This window comes from Eleginops maclovinus, chromosome 15 (genome assembly GCF_036324505.1).
Source record: "Eleginops maclovinus isolate JMC-PN-2008 ecotype Puerto Natales chromosome 15, JC_Emac_rtc_rv5, whole genome shotgun sequence".
NCBI lineage: Eukaryota > Metazoa > Chordata > Actinopteri > Perciformes > Eleginopidae > Eleginops > Eleginops maclovinus.
The window spans coordinates 7,156,805-7,176,405 of NC_086363.1; the positions used below are offsets into that span (position 1 = coordinate 7,156,805).

The 19,601-nt window shown below is 41.3% G+C and overlaps 1 protein-coding gene across 2 annotated transcripts in view; it reads left to right on the forward strand.

The window, feature by feature from the left end:
- The window catches only part of LOC134877213 (glutamate receptor ionotropic, kainate 2-like), a 55,166-nt gene extending 40,642 nt beyond the window's left edge, over nt 1-14,524 (forward strand). For both annotated transcript variants that reach the window (XM_063902635.1, XM_063902634.1), the window contains 9 exons: nt 213-320; nt 450-563; nt 652-858; nt 1,526-1,749; nt 5,533-5,651; nt 6,537-6,754; nt 7,578-7,803; nt 11,103-11,353; nt 13,967-14,524. In XM_063902635.1, the coding sequence (XP_063758705.1) occupies nt 213-320; nt 450-563; nt 652-858; nt 1,526-1,749; nt 5,533-5,651; nt 6,537-6,754; nt 7,578-7,803; nt 11,103-11,353; nt 13,967-14,131 (1,632 nt within the window). In that variant the 3' untranslated portion in view covers nt 14,132-14,524. The remainder of the gene's footprint in view (nt 1-212; nt 321-449; nt 564-651; nt 859-1,525; nt 1,750-5,532; nt 5,652-6,536; nt 6,755-7,577; nt 7,804-11,102; nt 11,354-13,966) is intronic.
- Nucleotides 14,525-19,601: the final 5,077 nt, after the last annotated feature.

The following is a 19,601-nucleotide window of genomic DNA, read 5'->3' on the forward strand; positions in this document are numbered from 1 at the left end:
AACTCTTACCTGTCAAACCTGCTGCTATTCTGGATGCTTTATTATTTCTTGTTATGTTGTTGAGATAGACAGTGAGAAGAGAGACAGACAAAATTAATAATTGGGACAGAAAAAGTTTTTTCGATTAGCTGTTGTGAAAGACGATATCTTAAGGTTAATGGAATCTGTGTGCTGAGGGTTTTAGATTATCAGCTCTGTGCTTCTGTCTGCAGGCTCACTGGGACGGTTTGACAGGACGTGTTCTCTTCAACAAGACCAATGGACTGAGGACAGATTTCGACCTGGATGTCATCAGTCTGAAGGAGGAGGGGCTGGAAAAGGTGTGTGACACATGGGTTCAGTGGATGATGTATGACTTTTGAGTTTAAAGAAAGGAGAACGAAGTGTAGGTCTGGATACTTTGAAATCCTTTTCAGTGAGATAAACATGACGATGAATTGTTTCAACAGATTGGAACATGGGATCCTCCCAGCGGACTGAATATGACAGAGTCTCACAGAAGCAAGACATCCAACATCACGGACTCTCTGGCTAACAAGTCCCTGCGTGTTTCCACCATACTGGTACACACAGACAAAAAATAACACAGGCACACACAGTTGTCAAACACACACAGACAAACAAACAGCTAAATTCATTTTCCCTGCACAGGAGGAGCCATATGTGATGTTTAAAAAGTCGGACAAGCCTCTGTATGGGAACGACCGCTTTGAGGGCTACTGTATTGACCTTCTGAGGGAGCTCTCTGCCATCCTGGGCTTTCGCTACGAGGTGCGATTAGTGGAAGATGGGAAGTACGGCGCACTGGATGAAAGCACCGGCCAATGGAACGGCATGGTGCGGGAGCTAATGGACCATGTAAGTCAACTATCAACAGGGCTGCACATAGTAAGATGCGGAAAATACACACACACAAGCAGCAATGACTGTAAACCCCCGAAAGCAAAGATTTTCTAACCAGTTGTTTTACTAATAACTTACAATCAAACGCCCAATTGATGGCTGAGATGTGTACTTTTATGCCTTGCTTTAATTCATTTAATTGTTGCTTCTTTAACCCTTATTGACTGTTTGTTGAAAGCCATGAGTAGCAGAAAAGGAAAGGCCTTAGAAATCTAAATTTAGCAGAAAATCTCACAAATAAAAAAGACCTGAAGAAGCTGCCCCTGTTGAAGGGCGTTATGTTAAAATGTTTCCAAGTCATAAAAACGGCTCATCTTCTGTTTCAGTGGAAACACGGATTATCTGTCACTGATTTATCTAATCCAAAAATGGCCTCCTTAGTGACTCATCCTTGACACCACATCAGAGGGATTAGAAATGTTACCTGTAATTTCCAGAAAAAACTCAACCTCCTACCTGCTAATCCGCCTGAACTACTGACCCCAGCATTTCCCCTCCTCCGTCATGACTCTTCCTCCTGTACATATTGAACAGAACAGCTGTTGACAGAAATCAGATCATTAAGCGACTGCTGGTCTTTTATTGGTTGACTCAAACACCCACCACTCTTATCACGTTGCAGAAATCAGATCTGGCGGTGGCTCCTCTGGCCATCACCTACGTCCGGGAGAAGGTCATCGACTTCTCCAAGCCCTACATGACGCTGGGGATAAGTATCCTGTACCGCAAACCCAACGGCACCAACCCCGGGGTCTTCTCCTTCCTCAACCCCCTCTCACCTGATATCTGGATGTATATTCTGCTGGCTTGCTTGGGTGTCAGTTGTGTGCTGTTTGTCATAGCCAGGTAACATGTCAAGCCCTCTTCCTCTTCCTCCATGTCCCTCTTCTGTTTCCCTGCTTCCATTTATACAACGAGTCCCTCTGGGCCTGAAGGGGGGAATAATACACAGAAAATCATTACGCTTCGACTGGTGGCAAAGTATCGCCGTAAAAGACATGCCTCTTTTTTCTTAGATTACTTCAGTGATGTGGATATAGTCTACAACATGAGAATTTTAAATCACAATACATTAGTTTAACGGATCTTTCCAGTGTTCTTCCATGTTTGCGTGTATTTTTCACTACAACTCTAGCTTTTAAATGATTTATTTTTGTCAGAGTGGGACTATCAAAGCCTTAAAATACAACTGGAGGTGTAGACTGTTTTATAGAAAGTAGCGCAGTGCCTGCCAGAACGACAAATCTCAGTTTTTACAACCTCCCACGAGCACTTTAACCAACCACCCAGAAAAGTTCACATAACAAATGTCTTAGCGTCATTATCATGCATTGATAAAGTAGCTTTAATGAAAAGAATAAAGAAGGTAATAAAAAAAGGATTAAACCTTATCTCAGATTTCATTACTCGCTGTACTTTTCAGTTAATGAGCTAAACAAGGAAAAACACTGGTGTAGTCATTAAAATCAGCTGACTGCTAACATCTTTGCACAGGCATCAGCAGCTGTAAAACCATCTTCCCGTTATATACTCTTAAACTCCTGTAAGGAATGTACAATTCATACAAATATCTTGATGAACCCGACCCTCTTAAACCCTCAATGCATGACCGATGTAGAAAAATGTGTATTAACCCCAGGGCTCCTCTTCTTCTGCTTTCATCCCGAGAGGTTTGGGTTTAATGCACACTTCATCAAATGTTACCGGCACAATGATCACATAAGAGGAAAGCAGCAACTGTCACCTAAGTTAGTTCAGAATATGCAAATTATATCCGTAGCCCTTTGTTTCCATGGTTGGTCAGGGTAAGTGATTAGCATGCAATTATATTAATATGCTTTCAGTTGTAATGAAATGGCCTCGGCATTTTTATTAAATTATAATTCTCTTGTCTGCATGCATGCATTGTGCACGTTTTTTTGCACACCGTGGCAATAAATAGTGCCTGTCCTAACACTATGTGACCGAAATTATTCAGCAAAATTCAAATCTGAAGTACAGTGTTTTCTTCTTCAGTTAGCTGAGCTGGTTCTCTCATAATTGTAGTATTGATTGCATGGCCACCGATTGATTGGTCAATCCCCCAATTGCACAGTATATTATTTTCTTTAATCCCCTGCAAATAGAGTGAGTGAAATGAGCTTATGAAGTCCTGGTTTTGCACAATAAAACACTGAACACCTCAATCTCACCTGGGATTCACATCTTTGAAATGCTTCCCAAACACACACACACACACACACACACACACACACACACACACACACACACACACACACACACACACACACACACACACACACACACACACACACACACACACACACACACACAAAAACACTTTTTCTCATTCTCATCTCTCATTTCTAGCTCCAGACTAATACATTTCACTCAGGGGTTTCTTTCAGCTCTGTTTGTGGTTGGATTGATTTCTCTCTTTATTAACAAAGAAATGGTATTCACTCAGATTGCAAAAAACCTTTTCCAGCACAGATCCATCTGCCAAAATATTGCATGATTTAAATTCCATTATAAAATGTTTACATGTAATTACAGTATGTCGCAGTTTGGCAGTACGACTCCTGGAAGCCTATGATTTTAGCACCCCCCAACACAAGCCTGAGAGAAGAAAGGCAGCAGATCTATAATGCCAGCCAGAGTAATTGAATCCAACAGACAGTTAATGGAGGGAGCGTGTTGTGGTATTGTGGCCGGGGACGGATGAAGGAGAAGAGGAACAGGAGAGGGGGAGAATCTTTTTAGAATTCTGCGTGCTATACAACATGTCCCTTGTGCTCGGTGTGAAGAGGTGACCTTACGTCCACATGTTCTTCGTCCCCTTCTTCCTGGTGATCGGTGTGCAAAACACGGCCCGCAGGAATACGGGCCGGCTGCAGGCAAAGGTCATACAGAGGAGCCATCCAGCCTGGTGCATACAGAATACACATGTAGGACACTGATAGGGACAATCCAATCTAGAGGGTCTTATAGATGTTCTTGGATTTATACTACCTAACCTATGGCACATATGGGATGTTTACCCACAAATGCCCTGAGGCTGCAGCTTACCATAATGTGTAGCAGTGACATAAATAAATCCTCACTGAAAACATTCGACTTTGAGATGGATTCGATTGAGCAAAGGCAAATACGCAGTTGCTACCACGGACAAATGCACACCCACACAGCCATAAAGGCACATGCGCAAACATTCATGCGCCAGAGGCTTGATGCACACAGCCATAAACCCTTACACGAACACATGCGAGCACACACACTGCATCCCGCACAGCTCCACAAGGCCATTGTGCCGTCTCTGTTGCCTGTGGTTCCAAGGAGACCGGGCTCATTGACATTCCAGCAAATTCCGACATTCTGATGGAGTTGACAGGAAGAATTATAGTGTGTCATCACAACCGTGTCCATGTACATGATTCTCAAGGGGACGGCAGAGAAAATAGCTGTAAAGGAGGAAAAATCTGACAGAAATGATGCCACTTTCATGATTCTTGTAAAAAAAAAAGCTGTTAATTAGGCTGCTGCTGCAACAAGGAGCGGTGGAATGACATCTGCATGCACATCCACAGCAATTATGCCGTCTCTGTGGCAAATAGCGCTGCCATAAAACCGCCGTCATATAACATTTCGTTTGGTAATGTGAAATGCTGATCCGTGTCTTATAAACACCGTATATATTTACAGCATATATGTCCCTGTGCGTTTCTAAAAGCTAAAGCTGACAAATAGCATCACATTTCTACGCAGTGAGAACCTTTAAAATTCTTCCCCGGGCTTATTAGCATGCGGTTTGTTGGGGGGTGCGGAAAGCTGCTAAACAGCCCTTACCTGATGGACCCCTCAACTCTGCATAAGCAATGTTCCCGCTATCACCCACTTCAGCACAAACTCAATCAGCTCCTGATGCTTAACACTAACCCAATCACCCTGCGCTAATGCCATGCCACTTTTGCTTAGGATAATAAATGAGAAATGTCCACAACTGACCTGAAGACGCTAGGTAGGCAGCAGCGGGAGGATAGGGGGTGAAAGGGGCAGGTTCATAGGGGAGGCAAGGCAATCGGGGAAAATGAGGTGTAGGTTGTTAGGGTGGGAAGGTGCAGGATGGGAAGAAGAGATGAAGATAAAAGGCTGCTAGGCGGTTGAAGAACAGAGAAGGTTGTTGGGAAACAAGAAGGCAATTCCCTTGTGGTGGGGGGTGAGGAGGATGTGGCATTCGTAGAGTAACGTTGATTGCAATTGCTGGGTGTAACACATAAAGGCTCCTGAGTCAGTGAATCCAAATGAGCTCCAAAGATCATCACGCACCCGAGGCATTATCACCAGTGACAGTGTTATTCCAGCCTATCGATCTGTTCTCACAATAAACTGATGGCATTTGAATATGCCGATACGTTGATCTCGGCGAAAGCCAGAATGATTTGCTTTGCTCTCTGCAGAAGCTCCGACCCTGAGGCCACAAGACAAGAATCCCACACGTTTACATTCCCTTTGTTCTCGCTCTCAATATTATAAAATGTATGTGTTATGTGCTGTTTTCATTCGCAGCGGGAACACACTGTTCTCTGCTTTCTGCTGACCTCTCTCTCTTTGTGCTCTCTCCTTTTGCAGGTTTAGCCCTTACGAGTGGTACAACCCGCATCCATGCAACCCAGACTCGGATGTAGTGGAAAACAATTTTACGCTGCTCAATAGTTTCTGGTTTGGAGTTGGGGCTCTCATGCAGCAAGGTAGTTGCCTCAGCCTGTGGCTGCTGTTGCTCTGTGGAGCTGGAGCTCTTTATATCCCACTGTCTCTGAGGGTTGGCTTGTTTTGTTTGCCGGCGGCAACAGAGAGAGACCACTGGGGGTCCACTGCTGGGACGACAGAACTTAGAATAAATGTGCATTTAATGTTTATTTAATTTAATCGATTTAGGAACACATTAAATAGAAGAGAATATATGTGTATATGATATATGTGTGTATCAGAGCAATACATTTGAATACCACTTGAGGACATTTTAATGACCTTTGTTTTAAGACCCGTTAATTAAAGTTTACACTTCATAAATCTATTTTTTCATCAACAGCAGGTTAAATAGCAAGTTTGCTGAGATTTGTTTCATAAATGAACAGTGTATTCATATGCTCCTTATCATAGTAATGCTCGCAATATAATACCCAGTGTCTTCTCCTCTTGCCCTTGGCACATCAGCACCCAGAGATCAGTGGGATGTGGAGTCAGGATGTGAGGTTACCTTGAGTACATGACTCTCTGGCCCAAACAGCCTGTCTTTTCTCCACGCTGTTCTGAAAAATCAATATTAAATGTGTTTGATTTGAAGGGATTGATTTATGCAAACATCTTCTTCTCAGGAGAGTTTTTAAATTGTGTTTTTCCTGCATTATTTAAAGCACTCGCTTGTGACTGCTACTTGTTAATTTTACTTGTTTGAGATCCAACAATCATCCTGTTTAGAGAGCTCTCAGAAGTGATTTATTTTGAAGCGAGTGGTGCAACTGCATGAGCTGAGAGTACTTCAAACAAGCTTGAATGTTTTCAAAGAAACTAATCTTATCTTGTTTTTAACATTTTAAAATAAACAATGCCTCCTGCCACCTCCCTCACACCAGGCTCAGAGCTCATGCCCAAGGCGCTGTCGACTCGAATAGTGGGAGGCATCTGGTGGTTCTTCACCCTCATCATCATTTCCTCATATACGGCCAACCTGGCTGCCTTCCTCACTGTGGAGAGGATGGAGTCGCCCATAGACTCTGCCGACGACCTGGCCAAGCAAACTAAAATCCTGTACGGTGTGGTGGAGGACGGTGCCACCATGACTTTCTTCAAGGTATCTTAGAGTGTTTAGAGGCTTACTTTATGAGAAATGTTCCTTCCTCCCTTATTAAAATGAATCCTTCAGATATTACACACCTGTCATTGCTGTGAGTGCTGTTTAATATTTCAGCAAACACTCTTTTAGCAGCTAGTTTGTTGGAAATACATGACCATCTGTTTGCTACGGAGCTTATGTTATTTAAATGAAGACATCCGTCAATAATTATTGCATTAGCGGTCACTTAATACATCTCGGATATCGTGTAATGAGAGTGATCAGCAAACAGTGGGGCTGATGTTTACTTGTAATACGATTGAAAACCTAAATGCAGGATTATGAACGTGCATTGGACTACACTAGATATTATTTAAAGACATATTTATAAAATCAGTTGCTGAATAATAACAAAACCAGGCAGGCGTTGCGTAAGACCCCTTGTGAGATAGAGAATATATTCAGTAGACTGCTACATGATTGGACATTGCCAATTTTTTCGGTGCTTTTATTGTCATAGTTATGAAAAAAAAAAAACACAACAGAAAGATATTAGTATTATATTAGACGCGTAGTAAACACAGGTGCAGATACTGAAGAGTTTTTAGAAATGTTGAACAACTAGATTTAGAAATGAAAAAAATATGCATTGCACTATAAAATCTTTTTAAAAATAAATTTGTCTTTCATTTATCATCAAAGTGAGGTCTCAATTGCAGTGATTTTAAATAAATAGCCTTCAAAGTTGAAAGTTACACTCTGCAAAAAATGACCAGAGCACGGTATAGAATTCAGAGTCAACCACTGCCTCATTCCACCTCTTTTCTCTGGTATCCTGTAGAAAACAAAAATCTCCACCTACGACAAGATGTGGGAGTTCATGAACAGCAGGAGGCAGTCTGTGATGGTGAAGACCATGGAAGAGGGCATCCAGCGCGTCTTGACCTCCGACTACGCCTTCCTCATGGAGTCCACCACCATCGAGTTTGTCACCCAGCGCAACTGCAACCTCACACAGATCGGAGGCCTCATAGACTCCAAAGCCTACGGAGTGGGAACCCCTATGGGTAAATGTCCCTGAACGTCTTTCTGTCGCTGTGCTGCCTGTGTGTGTGATAACCGTTTGAAAACATTCAGGCCATAGAGAGATACTGCAGATACTATGTGACAGATAAAGGCACATACTGTGGATGATTGATAAGCTCTGAGAACGAAAAGGTCAACCTTTATTGATGGGCTCACGGGTGTAATAGTTCAACGGCGAGAGGTGTAAAAGGTTTATCTTAATGAAAAGCAAATGACTGAGGAGGTTGAATTTATGGATAAGGTTAAAATGTGCCCAGGGTCAGGAAACCCAGCCGCTGTTCGAGCTGTTCCTCAGCAAGGGGGATTTTTTAAGGGGTTTTTATTTATTTTTTGCTATATTGTTGTAGGAAAGCAACATGGGTTAAACAATCACAATCCTTTTAATCATGAGTTTTTGAGCCTATTTTGCAGTCGAATAAGGCAGTGAGTGCAAGATTTAAAAACAGTCACGGAAAGTCGATTTAGTGCAATCTGCTGTGACTTCACCGTTTGAATTTTGTCTGAGAATTAAACTCCAACAACAAAGCACTTTGGAGAGTTTAAAACGAGCACTAACAATTGTTTTCCCACTTCCTTATTTGACCCAGCATCATAACATTTCATTCTGACATTTTAAAGAGCCATTATCCTATGATTAGACAGAGGAACTAAACCCCGTTTAATTCCTGCGGTACGAAAACAGTTTTGTTGCATATAAGGCAGCCTTTAGAAAGGGTTAATATTGTGCCGTTTACAACCCTGACTCCAGGGTGCCCTAGCAGAAAGCTGGCGATAGTTCCAATCCTCTTGTCACAGAGGTTATAGTGGTCCTGACAAGGCCACGGAGAGCACTGCAACGAGCTGTAATAGCCACATATATCATCAGTGATATGAAGGCCATCAAAATATGGCGGATTAATTCTGGCCATCCACATCTGGACCCGGCGCCCGCTGATGAGTATGGGGCAGTTATAGATCTGCAGAGATGCCATGATTGCCACAGGCTGTAACAAAGCTGAGGGGATGCTCTGAAATATAGTCCCACTGTGGCCCTATAAGTGCATGAGTACTTACACTGATGCCCTTGAGATGGACACACAGACCTAGAATGTGGATCAGCCCCATTTCCATTCAAGTGGTGATATAGTGTATATGAGTGCAGAATATACCCCAAATCGCTCTAGTTCAGCGATAAGTGGTTCAGTATTTTAATGCATAAAAAATAATGATTAAAGACGTCCGCTTTCAAAGTAGTTACTGCCCTCTAACTCATTTCAATCTCTAATTCAGATGTTCATTGCGCTCAATATTTCAAAAATACATTTGATGACAGCCTCTCATATGTTTCTTCTCTAAAAGGTGTTGAGATGGTTAATGGCTTCATTTAAAGTGAGCCCCCACTGTCCTCTTGATAGAAGAAGCAATATCTTTTTTTTGTTTTAAATGGCCCCTTGTTTTCCTGTCCCTAACATAATTAAGTCTTCAGCCTTCATGGTAACCTCTAGCCTATAACATTTGCCCTGCTAAACATTGCTTAGAGGCTCATTCCCTGTAGGGCTGTTACAGCAATAAACCAGAGCCAGCCGTAAAATACGTCTTAACCTCTTAGTGCTTTACGGTTTTAACACGTACTCTTCCCAAAACCCAAATGCGTCATCAACGGCTATCAACTTAAACTGTGATCACATTAATACTTGAGGCCAGACAGTGCGGGAGTGATGGATGTCCTCTGGTGTTGAACATCTGTCAGGTAGTTGTGTATGCACAGTGTGTCAAGCACAGAGCTTTTCCATTTGCCTGGGCGCCGCTCTCCATATCCTCTTCTCTAAGGACTCGTCCTATTAGCATTTATCCAAGGCCTGCTTTGTTAGGCCATCATTAATCATTTGAAATATGAGGGGAGCAAGAATCAGGGGACTGGGATACTTGATAGATTTCTCATCTTCGAGTGAAGCAAACATATGCTTTTCACATGCAAATGGATATACACGGCCGCATACTCAGAGCAGCACATATCTACATGCACAGAATGGATTATGTGCCTTTTATTATTGACAACACTCATGAGACCTTTTCAGTTTTTGTCACAAAGATGGACTATTTATGATCAAAGCAGTAAACACTGATGTGCCCTTTAAAACCCAGCAGTACTTTGTGTAATTTTCACTTTTGGATTTATGTCCCCTTTGTTGGTCTAAATACGCAGAGAAGTGGAGATGAAAGGATGATGTATGGCAATAGATAAATGATGGATGAGACAGAGAGGGAATCATTTAAGATCTGACAGGCAAAACTGTAGGGGAGCAACAGACAAAGTGATGCTAGCTGCTACCCGGGGCCATATTTAGTTCATTTCCCCCCTCCGAGTTTCACAACAAAATGCTCACAGAATTATTTCTATTATGTTGGGATTATAAAAATGTTAAATGTTACCACTGTTTCATCTCTCTGAATAAGCACATGAAATGGAAATGTACAAACAGGCTTCATTATGCATGAGTTCTGTAATCGTATAAATACAGTTACAAGCCTTTAAACCAGTTTATAAATGAAACATTAACGCCCACATTATGTATTAATCTTCCCTGGCCTGGTTTGGGAAGAGAGTGTGTGCTGCGCCTCGGTCGGTCTTGTGTTTTGTCACACACGCTGTGGATGGCAGAGGAACACGACCACACTCGGGTACTCTGCAACGATTACCCCTCCTTTGATCAAGCCAGCCCCCGCTGAGCCTCAATGCCATGTCGCTAATTCTGGCGCCTTCCCACTATCTGTGGATTTGGGTTCTTTTACTCATCATGACTTAAACATGCATAAAAAACACTGATAGAGCAACCCTATCTCATATACACACATTTAATCCCAAACACATATGCACCCGTGTAATGTAGGCTGCACTGGGCGTCTGTTTTCCCTCTTTATATGCACCATTTATGACATAAGAAAGCGGGTGCAAACTGCAGCTAATTCGTCCAAATCAACAGCAGCTCTGCTACACAAAGCCAAGTCTTTGTTGCCAACTCCCTGTGTATTATAATTCACACACTGCAGAGAGGAGTGAGAATTTTGGAATCACTCTATGAATGCAGGGATTAGTGGGATTTGAAGAAGGACTAACAAAAAAACTCCCGCTTAGCAGCCGAACAATGACATGACAGGTTATATGATCACTTGCAGGCCAGAGCGTGTTCCATACACCCACCATTGCTAGTTAAATACATACTCTCAACAATAACTTCACAGGTTTTTATCAGATCCTGTTATTATCCATGCTCACTAATCTCGTGTTCCCTCCTCGCAGGCTCCCCGTACAGAGACAAGATCACGATAGCTATTCTGCAGCTGCAGGAGGAAGGGAAGCTGCACATGATGAAGGAGAAGTGGTGGAGAGGGAACGGCTGTCCCGAGGAGGAGAGCAAAGAGGCCAGCGCTCTCGGGGTACAGAACATCGGCGGGATCTTCATCGTGCTGGCTGCAGGACTGGTGCTGTCAGTGTTTGTGGCTGTAGGGGAGGTGCTTTACAAGTCTAAGCAGAACGCCCAGCTGGAGAAGGTACCAGAGTCCTTTTATACCGAGTGTTAAGCACTAAATGGTTTTGACACATTTTCTTTGCCTTAAAGATTTGTTGTTTCTATTCAGAAAACCATATTCAAACTGTACATGTAAGACATCAAATAAAACCAACAGCACAGACATATTCAACACTAGTAATGTTTTTTTATTTTGCATGTATTTTCCTTTGTGCAGGTTCGGGAGTTATTTAAGGATGAAACAATACTCATATGCACATTTGTATGCGAGTCATTGCTCCCGATCATTAGGACTCCTGTTCACAGAGCCCATGAATACGGGGTTTTAGCCACATTAAGGGAATATGAGAGATGATGAAAGGTTATTTATCCCTGTGGGGAAATTCAGGAGTTTAAAGCAGCAACAGGGTCAGAGTGAAAAACAGGACAGTTCAGATTCACACAAGGTAAAACAATACAGCACTGGAAAATGTCTTAAATCTTTATCTCTACATGTATGGCAGCCATTCTATACATGTATGTTGAATTCCAACACTGAGAAAAATTGTCAGGAGTTTATAGAATACAATAATTTAAAAAATAATAATAATTTAGCTCAAAGACATGTCTATAAATAATAAAACAAGAGAAAATTACAATGCTGAAGGGGTTTCTTCATTTTTTCCGTGGCTGTATATGAAATAGAAATTAAATAAATAATAAGAAAATACAAAATAGAATGATATAGTAACCATGGCTACAAGATATATAATGAACATATATACATATTTGGATTTTTAGATATATTAATATAAGTGTGCATATGTGAATGCAGGTTAAAGTATTGTACAAACAGTGCAGGTTTTATGTATGTACAGTCCTGGTTGTGCAGCATGATGGCTACAGGCACAAAGGATTGTCCAAGGTGTTTCAGACACTATTTTTCGATGTTGTCTTTGGCACAAAATTCCAGGATTTAGAGCGTGTTTACTTGCTAAGCTGCAGTCGAAGCCTAACAATCAAGTGACATAATTAGGTACTTTAGATCTTAACTTAGCTGGTATACTAACTTCATTGTCTAATTCATATTAGCCTCTGGTGAAAGAAACAATGGATGGAGGAGTTGATTTGTCTTGCATCTCTTAATTTGCAATTACATCATGATGGGATCTCTGCAGAGGCAGTTTAGAAGAGAGTAGCCATTAAAGTGACCAATTACTTTCACGTAGGGTAATACATTTGAACTTATCCGCTGATCTCGAGTGAAAACTAAGACATTCACCATGCATACGGTGCAGCATTTTTGTAGCTTTTTTCTTCCCCCACTAGGTTATATTTCTTTCTAGCAAGAGTCCTAATACATTTCAGACTGTTCTATCTGTGCTCTATTTTAGTACTGAGTGCACATGATTCATCACACAGTGTGGAGCATGTATTTTAGTGCTCTTTAACTCTCTCAATGATGTTTCCAGATAATTGTGAAAGTCCTTTTGATAGCGTGTTTTAATTATTTACATCTACAGAATTAGCACAGCGCAGCAGCCTGTTACTTTATTGCAACAGTAATTATTTCCAGGCTCGTTTTTTTCACGCTCTGCATATGTTTCAGAACTCATCTCAGCTATCATTAATCAAGAGCCGCAAGACTGGGTCACAATATTCAGATAATTTGCAAATGCCACAATCTCTAGGCTGCCAAGGTGCTGGTAATTTACATGCACACAACAATCCTCTCCTTCTCTTTTTTCTTCTTCCTCCACCCTGACATCGCCAGCTTTTTTACCCCCTTCAGTCTCCTTCATTTCTCCTCTATTGTAATCCATACCCCTCTTTTTTCCACCCCCTTTGTGCCCCTTTCTACTGTAATCACTCATATTCTCGCGTATACAAAATATCTCATTCATGCGCCAGACAAATATATATAAAAAATGAGAGAAAACAAAAAAATACCTGGTGCAAAAGCAACCTACAGATGTCCATCTCACAGACCTACGCACATACACAAACAGAAAAATAATAGCTGACTGCTCTCCCTTCTCTTTCAAATCTCATCTCCTCCTACCCTCCAAGAATTTAAATTAGATTTTGCATAACCGGAGTGAATGTATGGGAATTTGTCTTGGCACCGTTGATGCACAGGCATATTGACATTTTATAGGATTTCACACCACATACATAATGCAGCAACACAAGAGGCTATTTTTACTGATGTAACACAACATGTGTCACTCTGTGAGCAGGTGATTGATGTTTTAAAAGAAGGTACCAATATTTTTCCAGTTTAATCTGCTGTGGTGGATATGTTTTCCTTTTTTCAATGTCTTTTCATTTCTTACTTGCACACCAAACATTGCAGGTGTTTCTCTTTACTTCCTGGCAGGGTGCAAAAGGCTCTAATAATAACATTTTGACTTTTGTGTGACATTGAAGCACTTTTTCAAGTAAAGAAAAATAATAATCCCAGTATGAGCATCAACAGCTTTACCTAAGAGTTCCAAAAATTACTGTATGTACGAAACAAATACATGGACCTCATTTTAAGCCAATATTTGCTAATGGTTCTATTTTGCACATTAGAGTTGTATAGCTTCCAGCAGCATGAGGAACAGCATGGTACCAGCTATAACTCTTCCTTCTTTCCTGTTGCCTTCTGCAGCGATCATTCTGCAGCGCCATGATGGATGAGCTGCGTGTCTCTCTGAAGTGCCAACGCCGCCTCAAACAGAAGCCTCAGCCGCCCGTCATCGTCAAGACAGAGGAGGTCATTAACATGCACACGTTCAACGACAGGAGACTCCCAGGAAAAGAAACCATGGCATGAACGCTGAGCAGAACCAGAACACACCCCTCGATTAAAACCATGGAGGGGAGACGGGGTCAACATAACGCTGACTTAACCGCAGACTGAGGTTAGCAGCCAGGACAGGACTCCTTTTGAACCCACTTGCCTATGTAGACGGATGTTTCCTGTGGAAATATAGATACCTGAGCAGTGTCACCTCACTGTGACGTTCAGTTTTTGAAGGGAGCTGGAAAGGACTTAAAAAATATGTAAATTGAAAAGGGATCCAAGCAGGTTTGGGTCAAAATATAAGTCTGGTTCACACTAGAAGTGGACTTAAATACACTCACATAACAGATAAATGCACACACATAACACAAACACACACACACACACACACACACACACACACACACACACACACACACACACACACACACACACACACACACACACACACACACACACACACTCTCATCTGACACATTTTAAACCTGTGCAGACGGGGCAACTCTATTGTGACAGTAACACCAGATGTAGTTTTTCTGTTGATGTCAATGCCCTTTTGTCTTACCTCCATGTGTGTTTGACTCCCTTCAATGGCTTGAGTTTATTTTCAATGATTTAAACAAACACTAATCTCACACCAACCAAGGGACCGGTAGACAGTGCCAAATGGTTTGCTATGAACCAATGTAGAAAAGTGATATTTAGTTTGGAATCATCTTTGCTGACCTTGTCGAATACTCATCGTTTTCTTCTGTAACGCCTTTCTCGTGCCAAAGTTCTGCCATAGTGAAGAACTTTTTTTACCATGCCTATGATTATTTTCAAAGCCTCTACAAGCAATGTATACTGTCAACGTCCTTATTCATGTCCGCCATTACACGCAGTTTTCACTCTGTATCAGTTGTTGTTTAAAAATGCAGGATTTCTACAAAAATGTTTGTTTTTGTACAAGAACAAGAAGTTTTGTAGTACTTTGTATCATGGTAGCCCCTCCTGTGGACAAAATATGTAGCAGATACCAACTCAGCCCTCCAATTCTGTCAACTGGTGGCTGTGGGGCTTCAGACTCTGCTGTGAAGGGTTCATTTCTCTCATCACTCAGAGATTCAGTCTTTTGTGTGTCGCCATCATGGGGCCAGCTGTACATACTGTCTGGGGATAATGTGTTGGTGTTTGAGGGGTAAGAACAATAAAATGATAAACTAAGTGGTGTTTAAAGTAGGAAAGGCATTCTGGAAATTGTAGCTTCTGTTGGTTGGCCACTGTAGCTATGATGAGTCACCATGAAAGACATAGTAAAACATGCTTGTGTTGAAGATACACACAGCTGTAGTTACTAGGCTACGATGTTGTTACCAGGCTACATTTCAGCCGTAGTAGACTGCAAAAGGTTTAAAAATAGGTCTTATTTAAGATATAATAAGGGAATGTGCTGCACTGTAAAACGGAAAACCTCACTTGATCTTAGAAACTTATTGAAACAAGTGGATTTAATTGATAAGGGAAAGGTTCAAATAATTCCACAGCACTGACCAATTCACTTTTAGAATCAAATCGGCTAAAAAGACAGGCAGTAAAAAATATAATTTCCCTATGAATAGAAAAACTCAACCCAAGATCCATTTAGTTCCAGTTCTGGAGCTTTTGATCAGATCAAGTTATCTTCTTTAGCACCGTGTTTTTTTTTGTAATGCCATTTCAAACTTTCAATTGTCAACTTCTTAAGCCAACGTGTTTCTGAAGTCCTAAAAGTGCTCATGAAAAAAGGGAATAATGTAATATCCATCATTCAAACTAGGAAACTCTGCTGAGGAAGATTGGGATGTTATCAAAAGCTCCAGGGTAGCTACTAAGTGGCGTAATTGTTTTCTCGACTGCTGTTTCCAAGTCCAGGAATGAATTTTGAACCTCAGTGACGGGCGACCTGTGAATGTATGTAACAGTACAACTGCAGTAAATGTGATGTGGGAATATTAAGCAGCTTCGAGGCACTTCCTGTATATTTCCATAGTAAATGTCTCAACTTGGCTATAGCTGCGTCATTTATGTTCCCCTAAAGTAGTCTCGAGCAACCCGGGAGTGTTGTTGTTTGTGGGCGGAGCAGATTGTTCATCCACTAATTGTCTCCAGAATCTCGACACAAATCCCATTTGGCCCCACGACACTTCTCATCTGTTAATTCTGTCCCATGTTGTGAAATGACAAGCATACTTGGTAGGTTTTCTCTCCACTGCCCCTGTCTTCTTACATTTCTTGTTAATCATTTGTTATTCCAGGGAAGACAAAAAAAAACGAAAAAAAAACGAGGGCCGATGCTAGTGATGACATCTCTGCTGTACATGAATGAATTTAGTCAAGGACTTATTGAAAACAACCACATTATGAAAGTTGACAGGGAAGACATAAATCCTGAAAATAGTTGGCGTTCTACCAGTGTTGCTTGTCATTTTCCACACAGCTAAATTTAGCGGTGCGAGTTGAAGTGATTGAATACCTTGAAACATTTATTAAAAACGACTCCGAAAGCTTGGCTGTCCTATTAAAAAAAAATAACAAATGTGAGCTCATGGAATTTGACTTTGATGCAAAGTTTTACAAATAATGTCATTAAAAATGTCATAATTGTAGTTGTGCCTTTTGATATTTACTTTTTGTCATATTCTTTTGGTAACAAATGAACTGTAAACAGGAATCTCATTTTCCTGAAGCCATCAAGCATCATGATGAGCATTATGGCTTGCATTATGCTGAAATGTCAAGCGATTCTAATTGATTACAGAAACACATTAGGTAATTGGTAAAGTGTTAATCAAATCAAGATTGTAAGCATGTCAAGCAGCCTTTTATTCTGACCGCCTCACCAGTCCATCTCTCTACTCGGCTGTGTGCCTGACTCTTTCTGACCACAGAGTTCTATGAGACACCCCTCTGAGACCCCAGAAATCCAGATTACTGTGAGTATAAAATTCACAATGGTACACGGGAGACTGCACAGCCGGGCAAAAAAGGTCAAGAAAATGTTCCACGCGTTCTGACTCTCTGATTCTTCATTGTTTATTGTTATTTCACTCCCACAGGCGGGTTTTCAGACAGCTCAGGGTTTCTGACATGGTTTTCTGGGAGTAATGATGAAAAGTGTTTCTGCAGCCCGAACTCTGCAGCCACAACATAAATGGCCACCCTGTCTGCCCTCCAGATTGACAGGGAAGGTCAGAGCATGCGTCAGTGCGTTCAGCGGGGACCGTTTAGTCTGTCACACTTATTTCCATCATATTAAGTTCTCTTCCTTCTTTTCCTAAGTGGTCATTGGGAAGGTATCCTTGGATAACATCTTGTTCATTAGTCAATTAATGGTCGAGATTGCGCTGTGGACTGAAAATTGCTTTCTGAATGTGACTTTGGTTTGTCATACAGATATTATAATCTAATAGCACCTGCCAAGGAAGGTTCTGTGAAGGAGGAAATACATTCCTCTGCTCATTTCCCAGAGCTTTTAATAATTCAGGATCCCAGATTAAGAATCATGTAAATCCAATCTTTTTTCCTTTAAACAAGTAGCAGTACATGCACTTGTAAAGCCATTACATGCAGTATGATAGCTGTCATACGATGAGATGATAGAAATGCATCGTTAGAGTTTCAGAATACTTTAAACTGTATTAATATATTTTTAATGGATGTTGTACAAATCAGTGAGCAGGACTGCTTAACGGCTACTTTGGATTTTTAAATACTATTTGCACTAATGTGTTGGAAGTACCTTTGTTTTAAATGTATTTACTTTGCCAGACTTAGCATAAAATAAATATTCATGGCCTGTTTTCACAGTTTGTATTAGCCATGATGAAAGCAAGGTAATTTCGCAAAGCAATCAGATGAATTGCCATGATGGATTTGCAGAGTACCGGTGACATTATTTGAGCGTAGTTGTGAGACGTTACCATTTATTTTGCTAACAGATAGTAACTGCGATCACCATTAAAAATGTGGATAATATCTACAACACATATTTTAACACCTCAGCGCCCCACCTGCCACAGGATATTATTATGAGAAGAGAAGAAGAAACCCTTCATTTTCCCACAGAGGGGAAATTTACATTCTGCATTTGAACCATCCATTCGTGTAGGAGCAGTGGGCTGCCATATGTACGGCACCCAGGGAGCAGTGTAGGGAACGGTGCCTTGCTCAGGGACACCTCGATAGCACTTGGTTTTTCGGGGATCGATTCCCAAGCCAAGTCCCTACAGACTTCGCCAACACCTCACAACTGCCCACTGCGATAAAATCTGAGCATGCAAATCACTGCAACTGATACACAATAATGCTTGTCATATCACTCATCTAAAAATCAATAATTGTGGTTTTAAACTCCAAAACACTGAGCATATTGTGTGCAAATAGATATCAGATTTTAAAAAGGATAGGAAGGCGTTGACATACTGTGTATTAAATTCAAAAAAGAAGATCATTTGTTTCCAATGTCCTTGTGTTTCAGGAATAAGAAAACATGCAGACTGACTACAAAAGAACTTGTTGCTTTCAAACTCAATAATTTAACAGCATTTGATTCACCCTCCCTAAAGCAAATAACTGATGCCTTGCACGGTCTGTGTAAATAATTTATTGATATGTTACCATGTGGCTCATATCAACAAAGCTAGTAGCAATTTTTGGTGAATTTATTCAGCCTGCGGTGGATGATTCCCTTTCTGTAGACATATCAGCTGCAGAAATTAGCTTTGACTCCTTTCTGTGGAGATCAGCATGCATAATATGAAATCCTGGGGAAATGCAATAAAAGAAAGATAGCAGTAGCAGTCTGAGCTCGGCCGGCATGGTCGGTTGAAAGGTGATGATTTGGTACGCATTAGCAGCCACATGTGTGCCCAGAGATACCACAGGTGGGTGTATTGGAATAATCGTTGACCCCACATGAAGAAATCTAATGGTCTTCCTCTCACTGGAACTAAGTGTATTATCTGTGTGAGCATGTGGGTTTATATGCACACCATTCACCATTTGCCACCTGTATGTGGGTTTCTGAGCCCAGGGGGACAAACCCTGTTTCGACTGCAAACAAATTTCAATTTGAAGAAGTGATCTTTTGTGTCATGTAGTAATTTGTTTGGATGTGGTTTTTCTATCTGAATGTTGTTTTTTTCCCTCCCAGTGGCAGATGTGTTGTGGTGGGTGGCAGCTGCAAAATGGAGGAGCACAGCTTGCTAAGTGATTCACCCTGCTCCTGGCGTCTCCGTTACCCCATGAGTCTTTTCACTGACAATGTTTTCATTTCTGTTTGCTTTATGTGTAACTAGGATGGTGAGCTCAATGCTTTTGACAGCTCTGTCAGAAAAATGACAGTGCTGGTTGTCTTATAAAGTCGAGGTGAGAGAAACTAATGGGACGTTTGGAGGCTATTTCATTTTCATGACCTATTCTGTTCCTGTCCTGGAGAAAACAAGGTTATGGCTGAATGTGACACCAAATCACATTTCCT